The sequence below is a fragment of the Ahaetulla prasina genome, chromosome 6 (genome assembly GCF_028640845.1).
Source record: "Ahaetulla prasina isolate Xishuangbanna chromosome 6, ASM2864084v1, whole genome shotgun sequence".
NCBI classification, from domain to species: Eukaryota; Metazoa; Chordata; class Lepidosauria; order Squamata; family Colubridae; genus Ahaetulla; species Ahaetulla prasina.
In genome coordinates, this window is record NC_080544.1 from 5,737,536 (window position 1) to 5,763,345 (window position 25,810).

General features: G+C 41.9%; 2 protein-coding genes across 2 annotated transcripts in view; both read left to right on the forward strand.

Annotated features, from left to right (window-relative positions):
* The first annotated feature begins 3,562 nt into the window (after positions 1–3,562).
* On the forward strand, positions 3,563–7,404 carry LOC131200747 (protein NDNF-like). The gene is made up of 3 exons (XM_058187956.1): positions 3,563–3,747; positions 4,191–4,324; positions 5,577–7,404. Exons 1-3 carry the CDS (start codon positions 3,563–3,565, stop codon positions 6,926–6,928), a joined length of 1,671 nt encoding a protein of 556 aa, XP_058043939.1. The 3' UTR covers positions 6,929–7,404.
* Positions 7,405–23,512: 16,108 nt separating this feature from the next.
* BICC1 (BicC family RNA binding protein 1) overlaps positions 23,513–25,810 on the forward strand; it is a 115,577-nt gene continuing 113,279 nt past the window's right edge. Inside the window, exon 1 of the mRNA XM_058188321.1 lies at positions 23,513–24,139. Coding sequence (XP_058044304.1) covers positions 23,557–24,139 — 583 coding nt within the window. The 5' untranslated portion in view covers positions 23,513–23,556. The remainder of the gene's footprint in view (positions 24,140–25,810) is intronic.

Here is a 25,810-nt window from a genome sequence, read left to right on the forward strand (position 1 = left end):
ATCAAGGCAAATCAATAGATGCAATCTACATAGACTTCTGCAAAGTTTTTGACTCAGTAGTACACGATAAACTTCTCCTAAAACTAACATCCTATGGCATCTCAGGACCCCTCCACAAATGGATATCTGCTTTTCTGTCTAACAGACAACAAGTGGTCAAAATTGGCAATGTTTATCAAATCCTGTTCCTGTCAAGAGTGGCGTTCCTCAAGGCAGCGTCCTTGGACCAACACTCTTTATACTATACATTAATGATCTCTGTGACCACATCTCAAGTAATTGTGTTCTCTTTGCTGATGATGTCAAACTATTTAACACCACAGACAATACTTCTATCATTCAAAACGACCTTGATCATCTATCCGCTTGGTCTAAAAATTGGCAGCTCCAAATTTCAACCAGCAAATGCTCAGTCTTACATATAGGAAAAAAGAACCCAAAAACTAAGTACATACTAGATGGACATTACCTTACAGACGACCCCCATCCCGTCAAAGACCTTGGAGTTTTCATGTCAAATGATCTAAGTGCCAAAGCCCACTGCAACTACATAGCAAAAAAAGCTCTAAGAGTTGTAAACCTAATTTTGTGTAGCTTCTTTTCCAAAAACACCACACTACTAACCAGAGCATATAAAACATTTGCTAGACCAATTCTAGAATACAGCTCACCTGTTTGGAACCCTCACCACATCTCTGACATCAATACAATTGAACGTGTCCAGAAATATTTTACAAGAAGAGTTCTCCATTCCTCTGAAAACAACAAAATACCTTATCCCACCAGACTTGAAATCCTAGGCTTAGAAAACTTGGAACTCCGTCGCCTTCGACAAGACCTAAGTTTAACTCACAGAATCATCTATTGTAATGTCCTTCCTGTTAAAGACTACTTCAGCTTTAATTGCAATAATACTAGAGCAACTAATAGATTTAAACTTAATGTCAACCGCTTTAATCTAGATTGCAGAAAATATGACTTCTGTAACAGAATCATCAGTGCTTGGAATACTTTACCTGACTCTGTGGTCTCTTCCCATAATCCTAAAAGTTTTATCCAAAAACTTTCTACTATTGACCTCACCCCATTCCTAAGAGGACCATAAGGGGCGTGCATAAGCGCACAAACGTGCCTACCGTTCCTGTCCTATTGTTTTTCTTTTCTTCTTCCTATATATATGCTTATACCTCCTTATATTTACCCATATATGTGTTTATTTACTGTATAATCTTTTTGTATGATACCTACATATATTGTTGTGACAAAATAAAATAAATAAATAAAAATAAATAAATACATAGAAAAATACTGCACCTACAGAAATATTGGGGAAAACCCCTTTTATCCAAAGAGATTTTATTCCAAAGATTGAAAGCTCAGTTCTACCAGACATCTTGCCTTGACTCAATTCTGGCTGAACGTATTTCTGGAAGTAGGTCAAACCCATCCAATCCCCTAGACAGTGTAGAGAGGAGAAGAGACAACTTAAGCAAGCTCACCCTATGAAAGGGTTAAGTGAACACATCTACCCACGGACACTCTTCCTTGTTTCTACCAAAGACCCTTTTTAAGCAGCTACCCTGGGGTCTGGCCTCCTTCTCAGCCCTCCAGGTCCTCTCCTCCTCCCTCTGTAGAGGACCTGTCCTCACTTTCAGGAAATCAGGGCTGCTGCAACTTCCTTGGAGGAACTCTAGGAAGAAGACCTTCTGCTTTCAAATACCTTCACATCTAAAGAAAGAAAGAAAAAACCTTCAAGAATCCTTTCTCCAATCAAGGTATCCTTCTGCTTTGAAATCTCTCAGTCGGGAAGATCAGTTTTGCCGAGCTGAATATGTTTCTTGGTGATGCTTTTGCATCTGCCAGCAAAGCTCTCCAAAAGTCTAGCTCAGCAGCTGCCATTCCGAATCTTTGCACAGAATTACCTGTGAACATCTGGCTCAAGGTAAGAGAAATAAAATAGCATCTCACCTGTCAGGGTAATTTTCTTTTTGCTTCTTAACTGCCATCGCCTATCCTACCCAACTCTTCTTTGCTTCTTTTAAGATGTTAAGAGTGATTTGTTTAACCAAATTCATTTCGGATGAATCTGTTTCCTTTGTTACCCTTTCTTACATGTAGGAGATCTGTCTTTCTCAGACTTTTAAATATATTACTTTTGGATGGCAGCACCCATACAAAATCCTGGTTTAATTACTGTATAAAGAGGTTCAGGCATTTCTCTCATAAGAGAACACAAACCAGAAAACTGGCGGGGGGGGGGGACCCATTTCAATATATAGCCTGAATACTATTATAAAGGGTTTGAATATGCTGTGAAACAAGTTAGTTAAAATATTTTTTGTATTTTATGACTTATTTACTTAACCTGCTCAAACCAAATTTTTGTCATTTAAAACCTAAAAGATTATCTGTACACTAAAATGTTACTTAGAGTTTAATTTAAAAAAAAATAAAAGTATTATGGAACATCACTGATATTGTTGATCATTATTTTTGTCTCACAAAGTGATTTTTTTTAAAAAAAAAATACAGTTTCAAAAGTGATTTTCTGGTTCTAACATTTTGCAACGTTTTTTGTATTCCCTTTGATTGCTTGCAGACCAGATTTTTTAAGGAACATTCTTTCTTTAACATGTAGATCAGCTTAAGGGGCTGCCCCTCAAGCTGTTCTAAGAGCACCCCCTGCCTGCAGACTCAACTACAGTATCCTCTGTAGTTTCAATCCTTGGTCCTTCTCATTGGCACACTTCTCTCCTTTTCTTTTCTTCCTTTCCTGATATTTAAAATAATATTCTTTCCAAACAACCAAGTGCCTCACATCTCAAGTCTCCTTAAAGTGTAGGTAACAAATGTGTCAGCACATGCAAGGAATTGCTCTGCCGTTGGAGGGAACCAACACGATTGTAGAGCCAGTAATTTTATTTCCTGGAGGATCCACTGAAGAAACAAGAGAAAAGGGCAAAAGGGAAGAACGGTGCCTGAGGCTAGTTTCTAAACAGCTGGTCACAGATGATACACATCTGATTCTCACAGATTTTGTTCCTCCACCCCTTCTTAGTCTTTCAATTGCAGTTAGAAAACACTGGACATCCTACCTGCTGATCAAGGAAAGTGACAACTTCTAGATGGATTTTCAAATTTTACCAATTTTGGCAGGACCCAAGTGACCAACTAACACAGATAAAATGTGTTTTCCTGAAAATAAGACTGGGTCTTATGTTAATTATATTATATTTTTTTATAATTTTTATATTAATTTTTGCTCCAAAAGACACACTAGGGCTTATTTTATGGTTAGGTCTTATTTTGGGGGAAATATGGTACTAAATGCATCCATCTGGCTGACAATCTGAACTGGGGCTTATTTTGGCGGTAGGGCTTATATTACGAGCATCCTGAAAAATCATGCTTGGACTTATTTTCTGGTTGGGTCTTATTTTCGGGGAAGCAGGGTAACCAATCTATTTGTCTTCTGTAGTGCTTGAACTGCTGATTAACAATCCATTACATTTAAGAAAGCTCATTCAATGTCTTATTATCTCCCAGGTCTGCAGCACCGAAGATGTCTGGACCACAGATGTGTATGTCTTGCTGGTTTCTTCTGGCCATGTGCTTCAGCCATCCTTTAATCATGGCTGCTGGTTTACAGCAAAACCTGAAGAATGAGATGTTCCGTTTCTATCATATGTTGCTGCTTGCAGAGGGCAAGGAAACGACCATCTCTCTCCCCAAAGAGATGCCTCAAAGGTGAGGGGCCCATCCTTTACTTTCCATTTTGGTAGATTCCACAGCCACCTTCTTCTAAAGGATGTTTTTTGTTTATGGGTTTGAGATGAAAGTCTTCTGTCCAAGGGTTTGTCTTACGACATCCCTCCGATTCCCAAACTGTGTTGAGAGGACAACTTCAGCAATGAAGTATTTTAACATGGAACTCAGAGAAGGTTTTCAAAAACCAACTTCCAAGGGAGCTCTGGCTTTCCCATATTTATAGGAAGGTGCTTTGATATTTTTGAGATTGATAAAACTTGAGTGTAAACATGCTGTTTCCAAAATAAAATATTCACAGGAATTATTTTAGCTAGATAATCCCATCAAATTCTGACTATATTGTTTATGTTAAGTTCATCTGGTTTCTCTCCCCCCCCCCCACTTCTGTGATGTAAAATGAACACAAATCCATTCATTTCCAGGTGCTATTTTGTTCTAAAAGGAAGCAAAACCTCTTCATTCTTCACAGTGAGAGTAACCCCATGTGACATCCCCATTGAGTGGAGTATACGAGTCCCTAAGACATCTGCAGACCATTTTGGAAAAACAATTTCTGGTAAGCAAGAGGGAAATTGAATCTCTTTCTCTCTCTCTCCTTTTCTCTCTACTCTCTTGTCTTCTGTCGCCTTCTCTCTTCTCTCCCCTTCTTTCCTTTTCTCTCTCTCTCCTTTCCCCTCTCTCCTTCTCTCTCTCTCCTTCTCTCTCTCGCCTTCTCTTCCTTCTCTCTCTCTCCTTCTCTCTCCTCTCTCTCCTTCTCTCTCTCTCCTTCTCTCTCCTCTCTCTCTCCCCTTCTCACTCTCTTCTTCTTTCTCTCTCCTTCTCCCTCTCTCTCCTTCTCTCTTTCTCCTTCTCTCTCTCTCTCCTTCTCTCTCTCACTCACTCCTTTTCCTTCTTCCTTTCCATTTCTCTTTCTCTTAACAGAGAGATCTATAGTGTATGAAAGAAAGATTTACTTAGATTCATTTGGAACCTGATTTGTACCAACTATTAACCAACAAGATTTTTATCCATAATTAAAGCTTTAACACTGAAGTCTCAGCATCAGCAAAATCCCTTCTAGGACTGGAAGCTAAGCAGGCTCAGACCTGGTTAATACTTGGAGGGAAGACTCCAAGAAGTAACCTTGACTAAATAAAGGTAAAGGTTCCCCTCACACATACGTGCTAGTCATTGCCAGCTCTAGGGGGCGGTGCTCATCTTTGTTTCAAAGCCGAAGAGCCAGCGCTGTCCGAAGAAGTCTCCGTGGTCATGTGGCCGGCATGACTCAATGCCAAAAGCACACGGAACGCTGTTACCTTCCCACCAAAGGTGGTCCCTATTTTTTCTACTTGCATTTTTACGTGCTTTCGAAACTGCTAGGTTGGCAGAAGCTAGGACAAGTAACGGGAGCTCACCTTGTTACACGGCAGCACTAGGGATTCGAACCGCCGAGCTGCCAACTTTTCGATTGACAAGCTCAACGTCCTAGCCCCTGAGCCACCGCGTCCCAACCTTGACTAGAAATTTTCCAGAAAGCACAATGGAAAGGGTTTCTATTGCTGCCTTCTGCCATTATTTTTAAACCTTGACTAGAAAGTTTAAAAATAATGGCAGAAGGCAGCAATAGAAACCCTTTCCATTGTGCTTTCTGGAAAATTACATAGACTTCAAACCCAACTTAAATATGACCTGAATCTGTTTCCAGATTCCCAAAACCAAAACGACAGGTAGTGCAGACTTTCTCAAGGTATCTAGATTGTATTCACTAGTCAGTATATGTTTTTCCCATTAACTTCAAAAATTTTGCCTCTCTTCTATTGAATTGGCAGATAATTTGAATGCTCAGGAAGTCCTCCGATTCCAGAAGGGCCCCAAGTGGGTGCAGACTCTCTTTAATTATCGAGGTAATTCAGTGGAAACCTACACAGGATCATCTCACCATTCCGCAGTCTACATGCTTGAATTCCTCTCCATTGAGAAAGACACCCAGATTAAAGCATATTTGACCACAGACCCCAAATCTGATCACTTTTATCCAGAACTTCCGATGGATCCCCGCATTGATGTCATTGGGATTGGCCCCACCACAGTAACTCTGGCTTGGAAGCACAGTCCGAGTGCCCTGCCACCCCAAGGAAACATTCATTATTGTCTCCTGGTGAACGAAAACTACAATTTCAAGACTTTCTGCGCAGCAGAAACAGCAACACAAGCTTTGGGGGTGAAACTATCTCCTTCTTTGATGAGCTTTCCTTCCACAGGTAGCCTTCCATCTCCGGAACCAAAAGCCCCATTCAAGAGTGAAGTCAGCATGAGTTACAAAGATGGCAATGCACAGGTGAAACAAGTTTGTGTGGGACTCACAAACACCTACACAGTGTCCCACTTGACTCCTGGCATTCAGTACTACTTTGATGTTTTTGTCGTCAATTTCCTCACCAATACCAGTGCTGCTTATACTGGAGCCTTCGCCTGGACTCTTGAAAATCCTGAGCCCAACGTGAGCAAACTGAAGGATGGGAAGGTGATTCAGTTGAGACTGGATGGGAGGAAGCAGCCCTTTTACAATTTGCTGTACCAGGCAACGCAGAAGCAGGTCCAGTTTGCCTTCCAGTCTTGCAGTGGGCAACTCCAAGTGGAAATATCCAAGGACGGGGAAGTCCTGATGTCAGAGATATTTGCTGGCTTGAGGCATTTCATCCTGAAAGGAAAGTTGGGAGACACCTACCTGGTCCATCTCTGGTCCGCTGAGACTTCAGCTGCATCCGCGAAGGTTCAGGTGTCCTCTCTCTTCCATAGGCCTTTCTTCCCAGCTCTCCCAGAGAGTTTAAAAATCAAATCCTTTAAGAAACTGAGGAGCTGCCATTCAGTCACCATCGCCTGGCTTGGAACTCAGGAACTGAGCAAGTATTGCATCTACAAGAAGGAGATTGAGGAGGACCAGACATGGATGGCCACCAGGAAAGTCGATAGGTGCTCTGGGCCGGAGTCAAGGCAGAAAAGTGAAAAAGTGCTCTGCAAATTCTTCCACGATCTCAATCTGCAACGAGCTGTGACTACGGAAACCATCCGAGGCCTGGAAGCAGGGACGTCCTATCTTTTTGATGTGTATCTCATTGGGTCCTCGGGGGTTCCCATCCGCTATTACAGCAAAGTTGTGAAGACCAGGAAGAGATGTTGAGCACCTTCCAACATCGGAGGAGAGGTCAAACTGGAGAAACACTAGGCAAAAGTAACATTGGTGGTTGCTGCCTTCAGAATAAACCGGGACACAAAATTGTGTTTGAAGTTGCAAGATCGGAGATGGACATCTTAGCTTGGAAAACTAGATTTGCCCCTATAATCTCTCTCCTTTGACCCAGAGGTTCCTCCCTATGACAAAACACCTGCCCTTGAAATTAAATCATTCTTTTTCAAATCCAAACCTACAAAATCAAAAACCTGAAGGATGCCTATTTAGTAAGGTCCACTTTTTTTGAAGTTTCAAGATAATCAAATTCCCCTGCTGGAATGGCCTGGGAATAGCCCAGACCTTAATCCAATTGAAAAACAATGGGGCCAATTAAAGAAACTTGTTAGTCAGAAGCAACCCAGCAATAAAACCCACTTAATAGAAGCCATCATTCAATCTTGGTTTCACATTATAACAGCTGCAGAACTAAAAGGCTTGGTTCACTCCATGGGAAGACATTGTAAGGCCGTAAGTCATGCTAAAGGTTACCCAACTAAGTATTAATTGACATGGTGATAATTTTTGTATATCTTGTTTTTTCTACGTGTTTCACTTTTCTTCTTTACACCGTAACTGCTATTCTAGTAGCAAATCCTTCATAAAAGTTATTGCATTACATTCCTGATTAAATTATCTTTCCATTGATACATAATTGTATGGTACTAGGCAACTAAAGTGGTGTTATTAGCTAGTTTTAGAAAATACACTTTTCCCAAAAGGTTTCCACAATTTTGGCCACTAATGTCCATGGGCTAATCACATGGTCCTCTAATTCAGTTGCAAACAAATACCTGACGATATAAATATTGTCCATATAAAGAGTATAATATCCCTGATAATTAAAATAGTGGTGCATATTCTTAAGTAAAACCATTGCCTCCAACCCTACATCTGTTTTCCCAGAGAAAAAAGACTTATTGAATTCAATGGGGTTCATTTCTCTTTGTCTTTTCATTCTATGATTCCAAAAGATGATAAATTCTCATAGAAACCATAAAATTCTCATATAAATCATAGATAGAGCATAGAAATGTGTGAACTTCTCATACAGGCTAATTATGCTCCTGTTGTGTATATGCTGTATGGAAGTAACACCAGACCTAGCACCAAATTTGGAGAAAAGTGAGTTTTCATCTGTAGATCTCAGCACAGCTTCAATTGTTCTGAGGTCCTTTATGTCAATGATTTTCAGCTGAAATCTTCAAGAGAATATAAAAAGAGAAATTCAATCGCTAGAGGGCAGCACATTATTAGTCAAAGAAAGAATAATATCATGCAATAGGCTAGTAGGGTTAAGAAACCCAAACAAAGGTTGTTAACAGTGGGTGTGTCTACTACATGCAATGCCAACTAGATTCAGTGGAGCTCCTTTCCAGAAATTAGGAACAGAATTGCAACTTACTCTTTCAGTGGAAATAAAAAGAAAACCTTAGAGGAGCATTAAGAAGCTTTTGAAGTTCTTCCACTACCAACATGTAGAGAGATTGATGGGCAGCTGATGTGATCCAGAGCAGGGCTCTCCAACCTTGGCAACTTTAAGACTTCTGGACTTCAACTCCCAGAATTCTTGGAATTGGAACTCTGGGAGTTGGCATCCACAAGTCTTAAAGCTGCCAAGGTTGGAGAGCCCTGATCTAGAGCCTTCAGAGGGTTAGAGAAGAGCTCAATTTTCTATCGGAAGCTCCCTTCATGTTCACAGCCAAGCTAAGTCTTTCTTTCTTCATTTGAAAAAATGAGAATAAATAAACGGCTGGGATAATATGTGTTGTCTTAACAACTGCACTGCCTTGCTGTGAATGGATTAATTCCCGTATGCATATTCTTTACTTGATGGCCCTAAAATGTTATTCTGTCTGTAGGAGCTACTGAAGTTCTACTACTGGAAGACTTCCTTTCCTAGAATCCAAGGTGGCCCATTTAGGTCTTTTTCTGGAGCTTGTATAGGAGGAGGAGGAAAACCTCAACAGATCGTATGAGACTAGAGCAACACTCTTGAAGTCACATGTCTGACACAGCATCTTCTTCATCTCAGGCCTCCAAGGGCGCTCTTCTTGCTGTTGGGAAAAATCAGCCTCTTTGAGTTTAGGAGCTGAAGGCGTAGTATTGTGATGGATCCCCATCCTCCTGTGGTCATTTTCATTCTCTGTCGCAGTGTTCTTCAACTTTGGCAAGATTAAAATATGTGGGATTCAATTCCAAGAATGAATGGACAACTATAAAGGTTCCTGTGAAATTCCAAGGTCAAAACATGGAGGAAAGAGAGTACATCACAGGTGCTTCAGAATTCTGATCTCTTCCCTGGTTTCTCTGCTTTTCTTCTGTGGACCAGGATTCCATATTTATTAAACTGATATCTTGTTTTATAGTTTGAGAGGGAGGGAGGGAAGAAGGAAGGAAGGAAGGAAAATGAGAGGAAGGAAGGAAGGATGGATGGAAGGAAGGATGGATGGATGGATGGATTACACCACCTGCTCGGGGATTTAAGCCTTGTCTAAAGTGATTTTGGACTAGTGTATTCTTCAGCATTTGATGACTCAATTCTTTTTATACATCTTAATTGCTATAATCATTATTGCTCTTCTCAAATTGTACTTGATTTTATAGTTTTAGATAGACTCTCTATTGGGCCTTTGCTGATACACGAGGGGTTTTTCTTTTAAAAATATGAAATAAAGAAACACTCTTCCAATTTATACAGTCTGTATAAATATAGCTGCTTCTTTGTGTTTAGTTTTCCAATTTTCAGGAAACAAATTGCTTTCTATATGCTTTCTGTTTTGCTTCATTTGAGTCTGTATTTGTCTAAATTTTGTTTAATAAAATTAATCCCCTCCAGTCCCCATTTATATTGGGGGTAGGGGAAAATCACAGCATAATCAGAAACCATATGTTTCTTCTTGAATTCCTGCTCAACAAATGACCTGGAAATTGCTGTTATAAGAACTTCTAAACTACATGGCTACAGTAGGAGAAATTTAAGTTCTTGTCTTGGGCCCAAACACTTTCCAATATCAACAAGGTATGGTTTACCCACCTAATGACTCTCTTGAAAGATTCCAGTCGAAACTGAGACAGTGAGTGCCCAAGAGGACGCAGCCATGTAAATTAACAGGAATTATATCAAATTTCAAGTATAAATAAAGAATAATGACTAAGCGTGTAATGTGTGGAGGGGAGAGAGATTTAAAAAAATTCCTGCCACATTCTTTTTATTCAGTGATGTTAGACAAAGAACAAGGGTCAAATTCTTACATACGATTATTTGAAATATGGGGAATGGTTATTGGCTACATTGTACTGCAGCAGGCTTAATTATTAGAGAAAGAAAAAGAATTTGATGACCATCCTAAGGCTGGGTGACATAGTCCACTGCAGCCTGGTGGACTACAGCTCTCAAAACTTCTACAGTTGGACCACGACTGGCTGTCAAGCAAGAGTTTTGAGGAAGCTGGAGACAGCTGGGTGGAAGAAGATTGAGATGAGCACCGTTCACTTATTCAGGGATAAGACATGCCTATGACTTACTGGAAAAAAACAACACCATTATTGGTGAAGTGTATGCAAGAGTATATTTTGGTTTGGGTCAAGCTGAGTTTACACAACATGTTTATGAAAACCAGTATAGATGATGGCTTGGTAGAGACAAAGTTCAATAGACCAAACTTCCTCAGTGATCATTGAAGGCAGTTGTCAATTCTGGAGTTAGAGGAGATAAGGAGGTAGATAACTTCCAGGTGGCAGTAAAGAAATACATTTCTAAACCTTTGCTACCTTCTAGTGGTCCTGTTGTGTTATTGACAAGGAGTATAAAGGATTGAGACCTATGCAGAGGTTTGTCCTCCGAGCTTGGTACTTGGCTCCCATGTTACCTAGTTTTGTAATGAAATGTTTGGGAGCCAAGCAGGCTCTTCCTAAATCTACAACCTCTTCCTAAATCTACAACCTGAGCTATGAATATTCTCTACAATTTCTGAAAGGGAAGATCTGTTATCAAAACAATGAAGAGGAAAGCATTTCGAAGTCCAAATAAGAAAGGAAGAATGTAAAAATATCTTAAACAACTCCATAATTCCAGTTAGGGAGTATAAAGAAGGAAGAAGAAAACCATAATACAACACTTGCATAATTCTATTAATCAAGCCAATTTTTATAAAGGTAGTTTTAGTCTTTATATTGAGTGATGGCCTAATGGTGAAGACGCTTCCCACTTGGAAGGTTGAGAGTTCAATCCTAGGTAGTAGCAGATATTTCTCCCCTAGGGCACAGAAAAAAATATTTGCTATGAACTCTGTGTGGCGTCAGGAAGGGCATCTGGCTAGTAAATGTTCAGCTCCATCCAATTGCTCCAATTCTATCCTGAATCAAGGGGTTATTACAGGGTCATAAAAAGGAGTAGTTTTAGTCTTAATATGAAGCAAATTGGTTTGGTTTCGTCTGATCTACATCTTGGGGCCAACAATCTATCACAACACATTTCCCCCATTAAATATTGCTGGAATTATGAACTTGATACAGTAATGAATAATTCTGGTTCATAAACTCCATTCTCTTCCCCGGTGTGTGTGTGTGTGTGTATATATATATGCCTGCCTGCCTGCCTGCCTGCCTGCCTGCCTATCTATCTATCTATCTATCTATCTATCTATCTATCTATCTATCTATCTATCTATCTATCTATCTATCTATCATCTATCTATCATCTGACAACACAAAATAGATCAACAACTTGTCCAAAGAGGAGATGAACCAGACAACTAAGGCCAGGTATGGGATAATATTTCCAAACCCATGATTAACACGAAACCAGGCATAATAAATGTGCAAACACCCCATAGAAGCTTTCTTGTCCCATCCCTGCTCATAACAAATTTAAAAAGCATCCTGAAAAAGGGGAAAAATATGTATCCATCTGGGATGCACCAAAGCCCACACCAGAGACTATTTTGTCTTGCCAAAGACTGTTGGAGCATACACAAAAAATGTTTTCTAGGCCAATAATGGAAACGGTTTTACAGACTTATATAAACACAATTTCTAATGGAAGGCAAGCAGATGTTCAGTTTTCCTATCTCCCTAAACCTTCTGTCTAATGTAATTGATACATTCACTGTGTTGTCTATGTTCTAAATTTGAATTTTATACAGCTACTGGAATACAAAAAAATGCATGAAATTACTGGTAATATGCAGCATCCCTCCTTACTTGGGTGATTTAGACCTGTCCTTGCCACCCATGAGGCCCTGGCTGTGATGGATAGTTGTAGACCAAAGTACCTGGACAGCACCAGCTTAGCAAAGGCTCCAGCTCTTATTTTCTTTATATGAAAATAAGTTTTCATATCAAGAACAGAACAATGGCCAAGACAAAAAGTGGGATGGAAAAGAATTGATGGGCATGTGTTCTTCCTGAAGCCTCCACGAAGGCAAAAGTATGGCCCTTTTATCAGAGCAAATACCGATATCTTGCAAGCTGCGCAGGAATTCCAATGTGAGGCTACCTGCAAACCCAGGGAACATTTTCTCATAGCTCAGGAATGACATTAGCAGAGGGAGCATTGCTGCCTTTGATAAGGAATGTAGCTTGTCGGAATTTGGTCTAATCATATGTGGGGAGGGAAGAGGGCGATTGCATGCAAGTAACTCCAGTTGTCCTTTCAATCATTCATACTTTTAAACAGTCATCCAAGAGTCCACCAATAAATCAAACCAGGTCTGAGGCATTCAAATTGGTTGTTATCTCTCATTGGCCTCCTTCAGCATACCAGAATATCAGATTCCGTACCGATTTCTGCCTTCATACTTGATAGAAATTGTAATTCATTCTGTAGGCTCTGCTGCATCCTGAAAAAAAATAGATACCATATTTTTCGGACTATAAGACACTAAGTATAAGATGCACCTAGCTTTTGGGGAGGAAAACAAAGGGGAAAAATCTGCCTCTGCCGCCCAGCAATTTACCTCCTTGCAGCAAACAGCCTGGTTAGCTTCAGCACAGCCTGATTTAGCACAAGCAGCTGATTGGCGGTTGGATCAGCCTCCTGGAATACCACCTATAGGCTGTTCCAGGCTGCAGAAATCGCCACTGCCCATTGCCGCTGTCGCCACCCACGCTGTTGCCTATCACCGCCTCTGCACGCCCCATTTTTGGCCTCCACATATCCCATTTTCAGCCTCCGCACTGTTTTCAGCCTCCACGCATCCCGTTTTTGGCCCATTCCAGGTGGTAGAGATCGCTACCGCTGCTGCCTATCCGTGCTGCCTGGAACGGGCCAAAAACAGGATATGCAGAGGCCAAAAATGGGGCACTACCACTCATAAAATTGAGCTAGTGTGAAATATTTCAGCACCACGAGATGCTAAAAAGTCGGAAGCAGGAAGTTGTTAGTAGACAACCCTGCATACAAATGACAAGAGGTCAAACTCTTATCCCTTTGCAAATCTGAGGCCCGGATGATCCTGATTGTTCACCTAGTATTTTTAGAACCAAATATAGGACAAATACCAGGCAAGAACCCATAGAACTATTGCTATCCATTCAGAGTTTTCTTCTGTTTAGCAAAACTAGCTTAATTCTCCACTAATTTCAAGAGACCAAAGTTTGACTAATGAAGTTTGACTGTCCAAAATATTGCTTGTGTTACTTTGGCTCCACACCCTAGGTGAAATGCAGAGCTTCTTGCTTCTAAATTGTGATTTATGACTTACTGTTATAGTCTTAACGAATTGGAAGGCACAGTCTTGGCAGCTGTTCATTCCAACTTCCAGTTGAAAACATCCAACAAAACAGAATCCTTCATGTCAATGGGCCATTAAACTTTTGGAAAAACCTTTCTAACAGGAAGAACATTTCTTAATCTGCTTTTCTGCAGCTTAAATCCATTATTCCAAGTCTTGAACTATGGAACAATGGAACAATGGAGAATATCAGGAGAGCCAGCAATAGGCAGAGGTGAAGGTGGTACACTGGGAGCAGCAGGACCCAAGCTCTTGTTCATCTACTACTCTCCCTCTCAGTCCAACCAAAGGTCCTTTTCCAAAAGGCAACTGGACTTTCTTGGTTTTTTTCTATGAAAACTTTTCCCTTCTTATCCAAGAAGCTTCTTCAAAGCAAAACATTTTCAAGGAAAAACAACCAAGAAAGACCAATTGCATTTCGGAAAAGCAATTTTGGGATAACCATGACCTGGATGATTGAGAATCTCCACAGAAACTCTCAGTCCAACCTATCTCCTAGAATTATTGTGGTGGGAAGAACTAGAGGAGGAAGCACTAGGCACTCCGTTTTATTCTTAAACTCCTGAACAAAAGGTGGGATTAAAATTGAACAAATAAGTAAGACACAAAGGAACAAACAGGGCTTGATCTTCTACTATGACATTGATTCAAGAATTCAGTGTATACTCGAGAAGGGCGGAGCTGATGTCGCGACGGTACAACGGGTGATCTTGAAGCTGCAAGATCGCCATCAATATCGCCGTTGCTGGACGGTCCATTTTGGACCTCACCGTCCCATAGAAATGGTGATAGAGAAGGGCACATCCTGTTAATCCCAGGGATATCGCAAAGTCCCTGGTTGATCCAGGAGAAGCCCTTTTTTCCAGTGGCGAAGAGGCAGCCATTAAAGCTGCTGAAGTTGGGACAGCTCCGGAACGGCAGAGATCAAGAGAAAGTGTGTTGGCTTCGTGAGAGAATTTTTAAATAGATTATCAGAGATAACACCCCCCATTTACTTACCAATTGAAGGCAGGCAGATTGAGTTGCTCACTGAGGAAATGGATTGCAGGCAGGCAGATTCAGTTGCTAGCTGATGCAACTGATTGCACTGATTGAAAGCAAGGCTTTAGCGAGCCTGAAAGGAGCAGTAATTAGGTAAGTGAGAAGGGGAGATTAGGTGGGTATGGGTGGGGGGCTGTTGTAAGAGGTTGTTAAAAATTATTTTAAAAGCCTGTGATGATCAGGAAACTCATCTGGGATCGCCAGAGGAGCCTTTTAAAACCTTTTTTTTTAGCCAGAGGTTGTTAAAAAAAAGAGTTTAAAGGGTTCTGACGATCCCAGCTGAGCCATGGGATCGTCAAAGGCTTTTTTTTCCCTTTTAAAGGCATGTTTTTGGCTGAAGAAAAAATGCTTTTAAAAGTAAAAAAAAAACACTGATGATCGTACAGCTCGGCAGAGCATGGGCGGGGGGGCGGGCAGGGATTTTTGCTACCGGTTCTCCGAACCACCTGCCACCATTGCTACCAGATCGGGCAATCCAGTCCAAACCCGGAGCATTTCACCCAATACCAACAAATCAATAATTATAGGCCTATATCACTGTTAAATGCAGACTATAAAATCTTTGCTTCAATATTGGCAGAAAGACTTAAAAGATATATAACTAATTTTATACATTCTGATCAAAATGGGTTTCTGCCAAAAAGACAGATTAAAGATAACATGAGAATAATTCTGGATAATTTGGAATATTATGAGGCACATCCTGAAAAGCAAATGGCTTTGATATTTTTAGATGCACAGAAAGCCTTTGATAATGTGAATTGGCAATTTATGCTATTACAGCTGGAACAGATGGGCGTTGGTAGAAAGTTTATTCAAGCCATAGAAGCCATATACCATAAACAAACAGTAAAGATAATGATAAATGGAGAATTGACAGAGTCTATTGAAATAAAAAAAGGAACAAGACAAGGTTGTCCACTGTCACCCCTGTTGTTTGTGTTAACATTAGAAGTGTTAAATATAAATATTAGAGAAGAAAAAGATATAAAAGGCATGAAAATTCAAAAGGAAGAATACAAATTGCAAGCATTTGCTGATGATCTGGTTTTTATCCTTGAAGATCCATTATAATCAATAACTAAACTGATAGACAAGATAGGAGAATATGGAAAAGTAGCAGGTTTGAAAATAAACAAAGATCCAACAAAGATTTTGACAAAAAACATGTTAATAAAACAAAAAGAAGAACTGGCGGAACCATCAAAGATGCAGGTCACAAATAAGGATAAGTATTTGGGAATATATTTGACAGCAACATGTAGTACACTTAAAGAGAATAACTACAGTAAACTCAAACAGCAGATAGTGACAGATTTGGCAAAGTAGGAAAATTTACAACTATCACTGATAGGGAGAATATCAACGATTAAGATAAATATATTACCTAGAATGTTATACTTGCTCCAGACAATTCCAATTAAGTTGGGGAAAGAATATTTTGAAGAATTGAATAAAATAGTGTTGAAATATATTTGGTAGGGCAAAAAGGCAAGGATAAAACTAAAATTGTTGCAAGATGCTAGAATACGAGGAGGTTTTGGATTGCCTAATTGGGAATTATATTACCAAGCAACAAATTTGATGTGGATCAAGGAATGGATAATGTTAAGAAATACTAGAATATTGACTTTAGAAGGACATGTTTTATTGTTGGGATGGCATGTCTTCTTAAGGTACAAGGAAGCAAAAACACGGGAATTTTAGAAGACATTTTATACGAGAGGCCTTGCTATTAAACTGGGATCTTGCTATTAAACAAGAGACAACATTATTTAAAAATTCCAGTCTGGTTATCAAGTATTGAAGCATTCTCATATTCAATAACATTTAGAAAGGAACAAATTGTTATATATAGTGAATTATTGAATGAAAAGGGTGAATTTAAATCTATGCAAGAATTAGAAGTACAAGGTATAAAGATGAATTGGTTTTCTTACTTGCAAATACATTTTAGATATGATAAAGATTTTAAGACAGAAGTTTTAAATAATAATATGACTAATTTAGATAAAATTTTAACAGGTACTGATGAAAACGTAATTAAAAAATTGTATGGATATTTATTAGAGGTTAAATTGGAAGAAGAACAAGTTAAAGAAACAATGATTGCTTGGGAGAAAATTTTTGGACACGGGATTGACTTAGAGAAATGGCAAAAACTGTGGTTGCAAAACTATAAAATGACAGTGTCAACGGCATATAAAGAGAATTTGTATAAGATGTTTTACATTTACCCCCGACGAGAATAGCCAGAATGTTCAAGAATAAATCCGAAAAATGTTGGAAATGTCATCAGATACTGGGCTCATATTACCGTATCTGGTGGACGTGCGTAGAAGCTAAAAGATACTGGACTAAAATCCAGTAAATGGAAAAAATGATAAAAAAGCATATAGACTTTAAACCAGAGGTTTTCTTATTGGGGATTATACCTGAAACATATAATAGAGAATTGAGATATTTGATTGTGAATGTAGTAACAGCGGCTAGAATTGTGTTTGCTAGAAATTGGAAAAATGAGAAAATACCAACACAGGATGAAGTTATTAAGAAAATAATGGAATGTGCTGAAATGAGCAAATTGACATTTGAAATTAGAGAACAATATGTAGAGAAAAAAGATAAACAATATTATAAGATATGGAACTTATTTTATCAATGGCTAGACAAAAAATATGGTAATGAAGTTTGGTAGAGGTCTTTATAATACAAGAATTGTAGAAATATACAAAATATAACATAAAGATATATTATTATGGGATTGATTCAGGATGATGAAATGAATGATACAATATAAGTGAACCTAGATTTTAGAACATTTTGTATGAAGTGAGGGAAGAAATAGACATAGTTAAGTAAATGATTAGAGGATAAAAATATTTGGATATATACTAGATTGATAAAATGTGAAATTAGGTAAACTATGAATATGGTGAAAATGCACAAAAGACTTGTATCCAACCAACACACTGTTTTGTAATTGAAGTGGTGATATGTTTTTATGTAAGTTTGTTGGAAAATAAAAAAAAATAAAAAAAAAAGAATTCAGTGTGTACTATCACTTCTCTTCGGGTGACCACACAACACACTGAAGGGGAAACCAATCCATGGGCACAATTTGCACATCCTTCTAAGTTAAAATGTAGTAGGCTCCCTCATGGCTGTACAGGGGACCCAAATGCAGCCTAAGCTTCATTACTAGTGGAGAAATGAGATGCACCTCAAGCCAGGGCTCATGCTCAGCACACTCAGGTTGTGCCACAAGGTGTTGCCTCCAGGGACTCAAGAGTTTTACCACCCAACTGTTGCGTTCAGTCTCCTTGCTGACTTGCATCTTCTGAGAGATACAGTGAGGGATGAAACACTAGTGAGGCAGAGAGAGAAGGAAGCCAACTCAGTAGAGAAGTTTCCTCTGAAGGCATCATTCCTTCACTTTCCACGGACTCTGTCTGTCTTCTCCAAGCTGACAGCCACACAATGAGGCCTAATTCATCACCTTCCTTACCTTTGTTTAAAGCAAAAATATAGATGAGTACTGGACAGCAGTAAAAGCTGAATGTCTTCTATAGAACAGGGGTCTCCAGCGTTGGCAACTTTTATGACTTGTGGACTTCAACTCCCAGAATTCCTCAGCCAGCAAAGGAATTCTGGGAGTTGAAGTCCACAAGTCTTAAAGTTGCCAAGGTTGGAGACCCCTGTTCTATATTTCTTGGTTGCCACTTACTGGGTGCCTGGATTTCTACAGCCCAAATACAGTAGCGCTATTTTTCCAGCAGACAGCCGAGCTGTAGTAGACTCACTGATGAATGCAGACAGCAGCTGCACTCAGTCTGGGGACTTCAGACGTGATGTAGGTTTGTTGTGTTAAAAGTTGAGAGAAAAGCACTTCAATGCTACTTGAGATACAATATTAAACATCAGCATAGGGGGTAATTTGGCAGGGTGTGTATGAGTAAAAGCATCAGAAGCTCTTCTTGATTTTTCAATTAATGATTAGAAGACCTGTCCCAACAGTCAACTCAGTAAAGTTACTTATTGAATCTACTGTGTTTGCTTGCTTTTTAGAAATGATGTCAGAGAAATTTAGGGATTTTCAGACAAATTTGCCTCTTACCTTGTACCAATAAAGAATCACACAGTAGGGCTCCCAATACTTGTTAGTCTTTTTTCTCCTCCCAGCAGGATAACATCCCCAGGTCACCCCTTACACTTTGTCCTTCTAAGGAGACAAGACTGATGACATTTTGAAGTGATTTTGGGGCTTCTGTTATTGACAAATAACAGAATAACAGAGTTGGGAGGGACTTTGAAGGTCCTGTAGTTCAACCCCCTGCTCAGGCAAGAAACCCTATATACCATGTCAGACAAATAGTTGTCCAGTTTCTTCTTAAAAACATCCAGTGTTGGAGCACCTACAACTTCTGGAGGCAAGTTGTTCCACTGATTAATTGTTCTGTCAGGAAATTTCTCCTTAGTTCTAGATTGCTTCTCTCCTTGATTAATTTCCATCCATTAATTTCTTATTGCCTTCAGGTGCTTACAGAGTAGCTTGAACCTCTCTTTTTTGCGGCAAGGCCTGAGATATTGGAAGACTGCTATCATGTCACCCCAGTCCTTCTTTTCATTAAACTAGACATATTCAATTCCAGCAACTGTTCTTTATATGTTTTAGCCTTTAGTCCCCTAATCATCTTTGTTGCTCTTCTCTGCACTATGCATATAATCACAGAAACCAGTATCCAGCAGAAATACTTTTTATACAACCTCTCTTTTCTTCACAGTGACAAGCAAGCAGCTGGTCCTTGTCAGGTGGTTTCCTAAGCTATCCAATGCCCACTTCTAGTCCAACCGTCCTCTCTCTTGACACAAAGCAACGTCAAGTCCAACTGGCCTGTTTAGTATCACAACAAAATGCCTACTGTGATGATGATGATGATGATAGAAGGTGCCCTCCAAATGTGTCAGAATTAAGCATCCATGATTCGCAACTAGTGGAGATGCTCTAAGCAGGAAGCTATGGAGCGGGACTTGCATTAGGAAGTCACTTAAGACACATTCCATACAGAATTAACCATCTGGAAGAAGACAATATCCTAACCCAAACAACAGGGAAGAATTCCCCAGAAAGGGGGTGAAAGACAAGGAGGACAGTTGTCTAATTGGGATCCTGCAGGAAGTCAGAGCCAATGACCTACATCAGGGCTGTCAAATTCCCGACCTGTGGGCCGGATGTGTCATGTGCTGCCCATGCCTACACCTGGTTTAGCGAAGGGGAAACAAGTCCTAATACATCACATGAGGTATTGCGCCATGACGGTGCAAGTTTGACACCCCTGACCTAAATGAACCTTTCCATATCTACAGTTCTGTGACAATATTGGAAAGGTGTGGAGATCCCTACAGAAGAGAAGATAATAAAAACAATACTAGAATGTGCAGAAATGGATAGATTAACACTTGAAATTAAAGAGAAGGAAGATACAGAATATTTTGAAACAAGGGATTCATTTTATCAATGGTTAACTAACAGAAACAGAAGTTGGAACATTTAAAATTGTAAGAGAAGGATTAATTTTACTATGAGGGTTTATTACATGTTTATTATTAATATGATTTAATATTAACAATTAAGTATTAATATTATGTTGAGAAAATACTGTTATATGATCACTTCTAATGAACATTGTTATGATGACCATTGAATAGAATAGAACAGAACAGAATAGAATAGAATTTTTTATTGGCCAAGTGTGATTGGACACACAGGAATTTGTCTTGGGTGCATATGCTCTCAGTGTACATAAAAGAAAAGATACCTTCTTTTATGTACACCTTTTATGTATACCTTGCTCAAATTAACTGTAAGCAGACATCACACTGTTTATATACACTTTGAAACTGTTGCTCTTTCCTTATATAGTAAAAATAAAAAATATGTTTAAAAAAATTCGATGACAATATTCCAGGAATGTAGAAAATGAAGATCTGACACCTGTACGTATCGCTTATTCCTCAAATGTATTTGCAACACTAAAAGGAAGGGAGGAAAGGAACTGTATGCCTCTGGTTTTGAGGCATGCACAATCGTATGGTTGATTTCAGGTTTTTTTTTTAAATGCAACCAAAGATTGACTGGGGAATTCAGCAGTTTGAATCCCTAGTGTCACATAATGGGGTGAGCTCCCGTTACTTGTCCCAGCTTTTGCCAACCTAGCAGTTCAAAAGCATGTAAAAAATGCAAGTAAAAAAATAGGGACCACCTTTTGGAAGGTAACAGCATTCCGTGCGCCTTTGGTGTTGAGTCATGCCGGTCACATGATCACAGAGACATCTTCAGCTTTGAAACAGAGATGAGAACTGCCCCCTAGAGTCGGGAATGACTAGCACATATGTGTGATATATATAAGAACGATGTGGTGCTTACCGTACTTATTAAAGGTAGAAAGCATGGCTTGTGCTTAGCACCCAGCCAAGTGTGACAAACTACTTTTTTTTTTTTTGAAGCAAGGAAAACAGGCTCTCTCAATTCTATGAAACCTGTTGCCTTGCCTGACTAATGTTTTTTTCAGGAGGCTTTCTTTAAACTGCTTAAAAGGGCCTCAATATTCACCATTTTATAAAGGAATAATATATACCTTGTACAGATATTGTGACCCACCAACAAGACCGACATTATTCTTGAATAAGAGTGGGGTCATAAGGTGTCTTTAGAAGCGGCTGTTTGAAAAGAGGATTTAGAAATGAACTCTCAGTTGAGTTAGCAAATATCTGATAACAATTCAAGAGTAGTGATCAAGAGAAAACCAACCGGCTTTCTTAACAATATTTCAATTATAATAACTGGCTTTCTTAAAAGTACAATTATCTTCTCTGCAAGCTATGGATTGTTTGTTGGATTGAAATCCCATTCTTAATCCCAAACAAGCATCTTTAAGCAAATAGTCTACCTTTACACCCAGAATTTATAGACAGAGTAAATTGTCTAGAAGTTCTCCTGCAGTCAACAGCCAAAAAAATGTATGGTCAAGACCCCCCCAAATGTTTAACTGTTAATTTCTAAACTCTACTTCTGTTAATGGGGCACCTTTTAAAGTAAATTCCACTTACAGTGATTTCAATATCCTGTGGCAATGAGTTGACTTCTTTGAAAAAGGAAACTCAGTAAGTGCTTTTAAAGGGGTAGCACAAACTTACCCATCATGGGAAATAATCAGAGCTCGAGAGCATTTTTTTAAAATCATGCAGTCTAAATTGAGCTTGTCTTGGAACTTGAAACTTCTCAACAGAAGTTTCTACATATTTTTGTCACTGGTCCTTTAAAAACTCAACCTGGCAATTTTTTTGCTGCCTGCTTTTTCCTTGCTTCTCTTGGCTAAGAAAGCAACTTGGAGAAAGCAGTTTTAAAGTGAAAACTGACCAAAGAATTTGTTAACTGCTTTCTGTCCTCATCTGCAGCGTACATTGTATCCAATATTAAACCATAAACTAATCATTTTTGCTTCAGACAAATAAACTATGGCTAGCTATCTTATGGTTTGTTTCAGCAAGCAACAGCTGATGAGCCCTGAAGCTAAGCAGTATTTGGCCTGGTTGTATTTTGGAGGGGGGACTACAGAGAAATCCTAGAGTGGAAGTTGGAAAAAACCCCAAACATCCTGTAATAAAGGGAAATGAATCTGTCTCATGCTGGACCAGAAAATTTACCCAGCCATCTCCATAAAGTTACCAGGACCTGAGCTTAATTTCAAGAAGATTTGAGCAGCTGCCATTTCAGCAGGTTGTGAGAAGCCAGCTGAGTGGTTACAAATCATGGTTCCATTAACCCTACTTAGTGTGTTGTGCAAACCCAGCACAGATTGGATCCTTGATCACATGGAGGGAGTTCACAATTCCAGATCCTCCAGCTGGTGCCCTTCAGGCCACAAACACCCAAGATCTGCCAAGGGTCTTCTTTTGGTTAACCGGGAGAAGGGCTGGCCAAAGGATACCTTCTCTACAATCTGCAAACAAAAGAACTGGGATGGGGAGTGAGGTTGCCTACAAGAACCAGGATGCTCCAACCTGGGCAAATGCTTGGCGTGGCAGGAGATGATCCATAGACAACCACCCATCAGCCCAAGGATAAGTTTCATCTTCTCCTTTAAGTTACCTCCTGATTCAGCCTGGAGGGGTCCTTGGTGCTCCCCGAGCTTGGTTGTTTTTCTCGCAGATGTTTCATTACCAAAACCAGATCACATCATCTATCACCGATGGCGTTACCTAGTTGGGTAATGAAACCTGCAAGAAAACTGACAGGCTCAGAGAGGATCAAGGAGCCCACAGTTCAACCCTGAGCTACAAATATTCTCCTTTCTTGATTCAGCCCTTTCCTTAGATAGTCCCTGAAAAATCCAGCTGGGACCAACCAACCCTGAGCCAATCTAGGGATCAACCCGGCGGAGGGGCTTCTCCGACCGTCCTCGCCTCCTCTTCGACCCCAGGAGGCTTTGACTCGAGAAGAGTCCTCCGACTTCGGGAAGTGGTTGCGCTAGAGACGCCTTTCGCCTTGCAGGATCCCGACCGCTCGAGCGCGCCGGGCAGTGCGAGGAGGAGGAGGAGGAGGAGGAAGAAGGCATAATTAGGCGGGGCGGGGCCTTCCGGACAGATGTGCTTTGGCCCGTCCAGCGCCAGCAGCCGCCCCCGGCCGCCCCGTCCCGCGTTCGCCTACCGGCTGTGCGAGCTCGACCCGCCCACGCGGCTCCTGGCCCGGCCTCGGCCTGCCTCCCTTCGGGCTCCGGGCGGCTGGGCGGGCGCTGCTCCATGGAGAAGGCGGGGATGCTGTGCGGACTGCGGGCGGGATGGGGGCGCAGCAGAGCCGCCGCCGCCGGCCCGGGACGTGCGCTGTGCGAGGCCAGCAGCGGCTGCAGCTCAGGCCGCGCGCCCGGCGGGGAGCCCGAGCTGGAGGCGGCGGCGGGCGGCGGCGGCGGCGGAGCCGGCGAGGCTCTGGCGGGCTGGGATGAAGCCGGGGGCGGCCTCCTCTGGGGCCAGATAGCTTCCCGCGGCGGCGGCCGAGGCGACGGCGGGGGCTGCTGCTGCTGCTGCGGGGAAGAAGCGGAGCAGGCGGCGGCCGAGGGCGACGGGGTCTCCGCCACCGCCGCCTCCGCTCTCTCGGCCGCCGGCGACTGGGGCGCAGCGGCTGGCCCGAGGATGGCCGCGCCGCCGCCCGGCTACCCGCTCTCGGACCCGGGCTCCAACAGCGAGCGCAGCGCCGACTCGCCCCTGCCCAGCGACGGAGGAGGCGGAGGCTGCTCGGTCGGGCTCTCCCGCGCGGCCCCCGACAGCCCCGAGTGGGGCGAGGAGCGGTTCCGCGTGGACCGAAAGAAGCTGGAGGCCATGCTGCAAGGTGAGCCGGGCCGGAGCGGGAGAGGCAAGCCCGGCGGGCGCCTCGGGGCTCTCACCACGTGGCGGGGGGAGGCGGAAAGGGGGCCGGCGCTGTTGCCCGGCCAGAAGGAGGCCACCGTTGGCCCCGCAAGGCGTGGGGGGAGCCGTGGGTGGCTCTTCGGCACAGGCACTGCGGAGAGGGAGGGTTCCCCTTTCCCCACCACGGGACAGGAGGAGAAACGCTGGGACATTTGGGGCCTGTGTGTGTGTGTGTGTGTGTTGGGGCCATCCCTACTTGCCCCTGGCAAGGCGGCCGAGGTAGAGAAAAGAGGGAGCGGGCTCTCCGCGTGGTCTCCCCTCCCCGGAGCTGCCGAGTCCGCGAACGCAGCGCAAGCAAAGCTGCCGAGCAGCGCTTTCTCAACGCCCCGCCCGTTTGCCTCCCCGAATCCTTCGCTCCCTTTCTGGGAAGGCCAATTTCTCAGAATTGGGCTGCAAGCGGCCGGGACGGTGAAGCGGTGCAGGAGTGGGGTGGGCAGATTCCTTCTGTGCTTCGTTTTTCCCTGCCCAAGTTGGGGGGGCGAAGGAAGAGGCTGTCGGAAGACCGGCTGATGCTCCAAGGAGCGTCCCGGAGTTCTGGCATCCAGCGTCGGCTGTTGCTGTCAGATTGGGGGATGTGAGAGGCAAAAGTTAGGGGCAAATTCCGTGCTCTGCTCTGCTCCAACTTTTGGTCGAGCTTCGGAAACCGTTTTCCTGCTCCGGGAAGCGGCTGCAACCGATGTCCCAAATTCGACTCCCCTCCCTCCTCTTTCACACACACCCCGCCCGACAAGCCGGTAATCTGCGGAGCGAGCACCCTGTGGAATAGACCGGCCGCCCGTCTCCGTTGCCGTGTTTGCTTTCTTTCTTCTCCCCCCCCCCCGCCCTTCCTCAGTTTTCCTTCCCGTCTAGCGTTCCCAATACATCCAGCAGCCGCAGATGTGGATAAAGATCACTATTCTACAGATGTTTGTCTCATCAACTTGAGGAGGGTAGTAGATTCCTGGGAAATGGGCTGGGTCGGAGGGGGTGCCTGGCGTTTGTTTTGTTTTAAGGGTTTGAAGCATTAAGGGGCACAAAAAGATTGTGCTTCACAATCCACAAGAGTTGTGGGTTTGTTTTTGTTTTTTTTGCTTGGGGAGATCTTCCGATCATGAAAGTTCTGGGCTGTGGTGTTGCCAAAAAGATATTCAATGTCAGAAGAAGAAAAAAAGCTAGAATTTTGAGTCACTTGAAAGGAATTGTGGACTCTGCAAAGCCTAATTTATGTAAATACAAGCACCAGCCTCGGGGTTTTGGAAATTAAAGCTGATGTGATCTTAAAGCAGAATCTTCTTCGAAGACCAGCCCTGCCTCCTCCTTCAGGGTCACTTGGCAATTGTGCCTGGCCAAATCCAGTTTGGGCATCTAGACTTCAGCTGAGAAAGGTTTGACTCCTATTTTTGGATACTGGGTGATGCTGAGGCTTGCTTGACCAGAAGATAAAATGGATATTGCAGATTTTACATTTCAGGCAAGGCAGCTGAAATTACATTTCAGGCAAGGGCCATCAATATTGAAATGCCATCTTAGCACATCTGAAAAAGTGCTTAATAGCAAAATGCCCCAGTTTTGGAATTCAGAGTTTAAGATAAATTTTTAGCAGCCGGTCAGACCA

What these genes read in the sequence shown, in the direction of transcription:
- LOC131200747 (XM_058187956.1), top strand. Translation starts at nt 3,563, where the DNA reads ATGTCTGGACCACAGATGTGTATGTCTTGCTGGTTTCTTCTGGCCATG. An exon ending in CCCAAAGAGATGCCTCAAAG is followed by an intron (nt 3,748 to 4,190) that starts GTGAGGGGCCCA and finishes ATTCATTTCCAG; the next exon opens with GTGCTATTTTGTTCTAAAAG. An exon ending in TTTTGGAAAAACAATTTCTG is followed by an intron (nt 4,325 to 5,576) that starts GTAAGCAAGAGG and finishes TTGAATTGGCAG; the next exon opens with ATAATTTGAATGCTCAGGAA.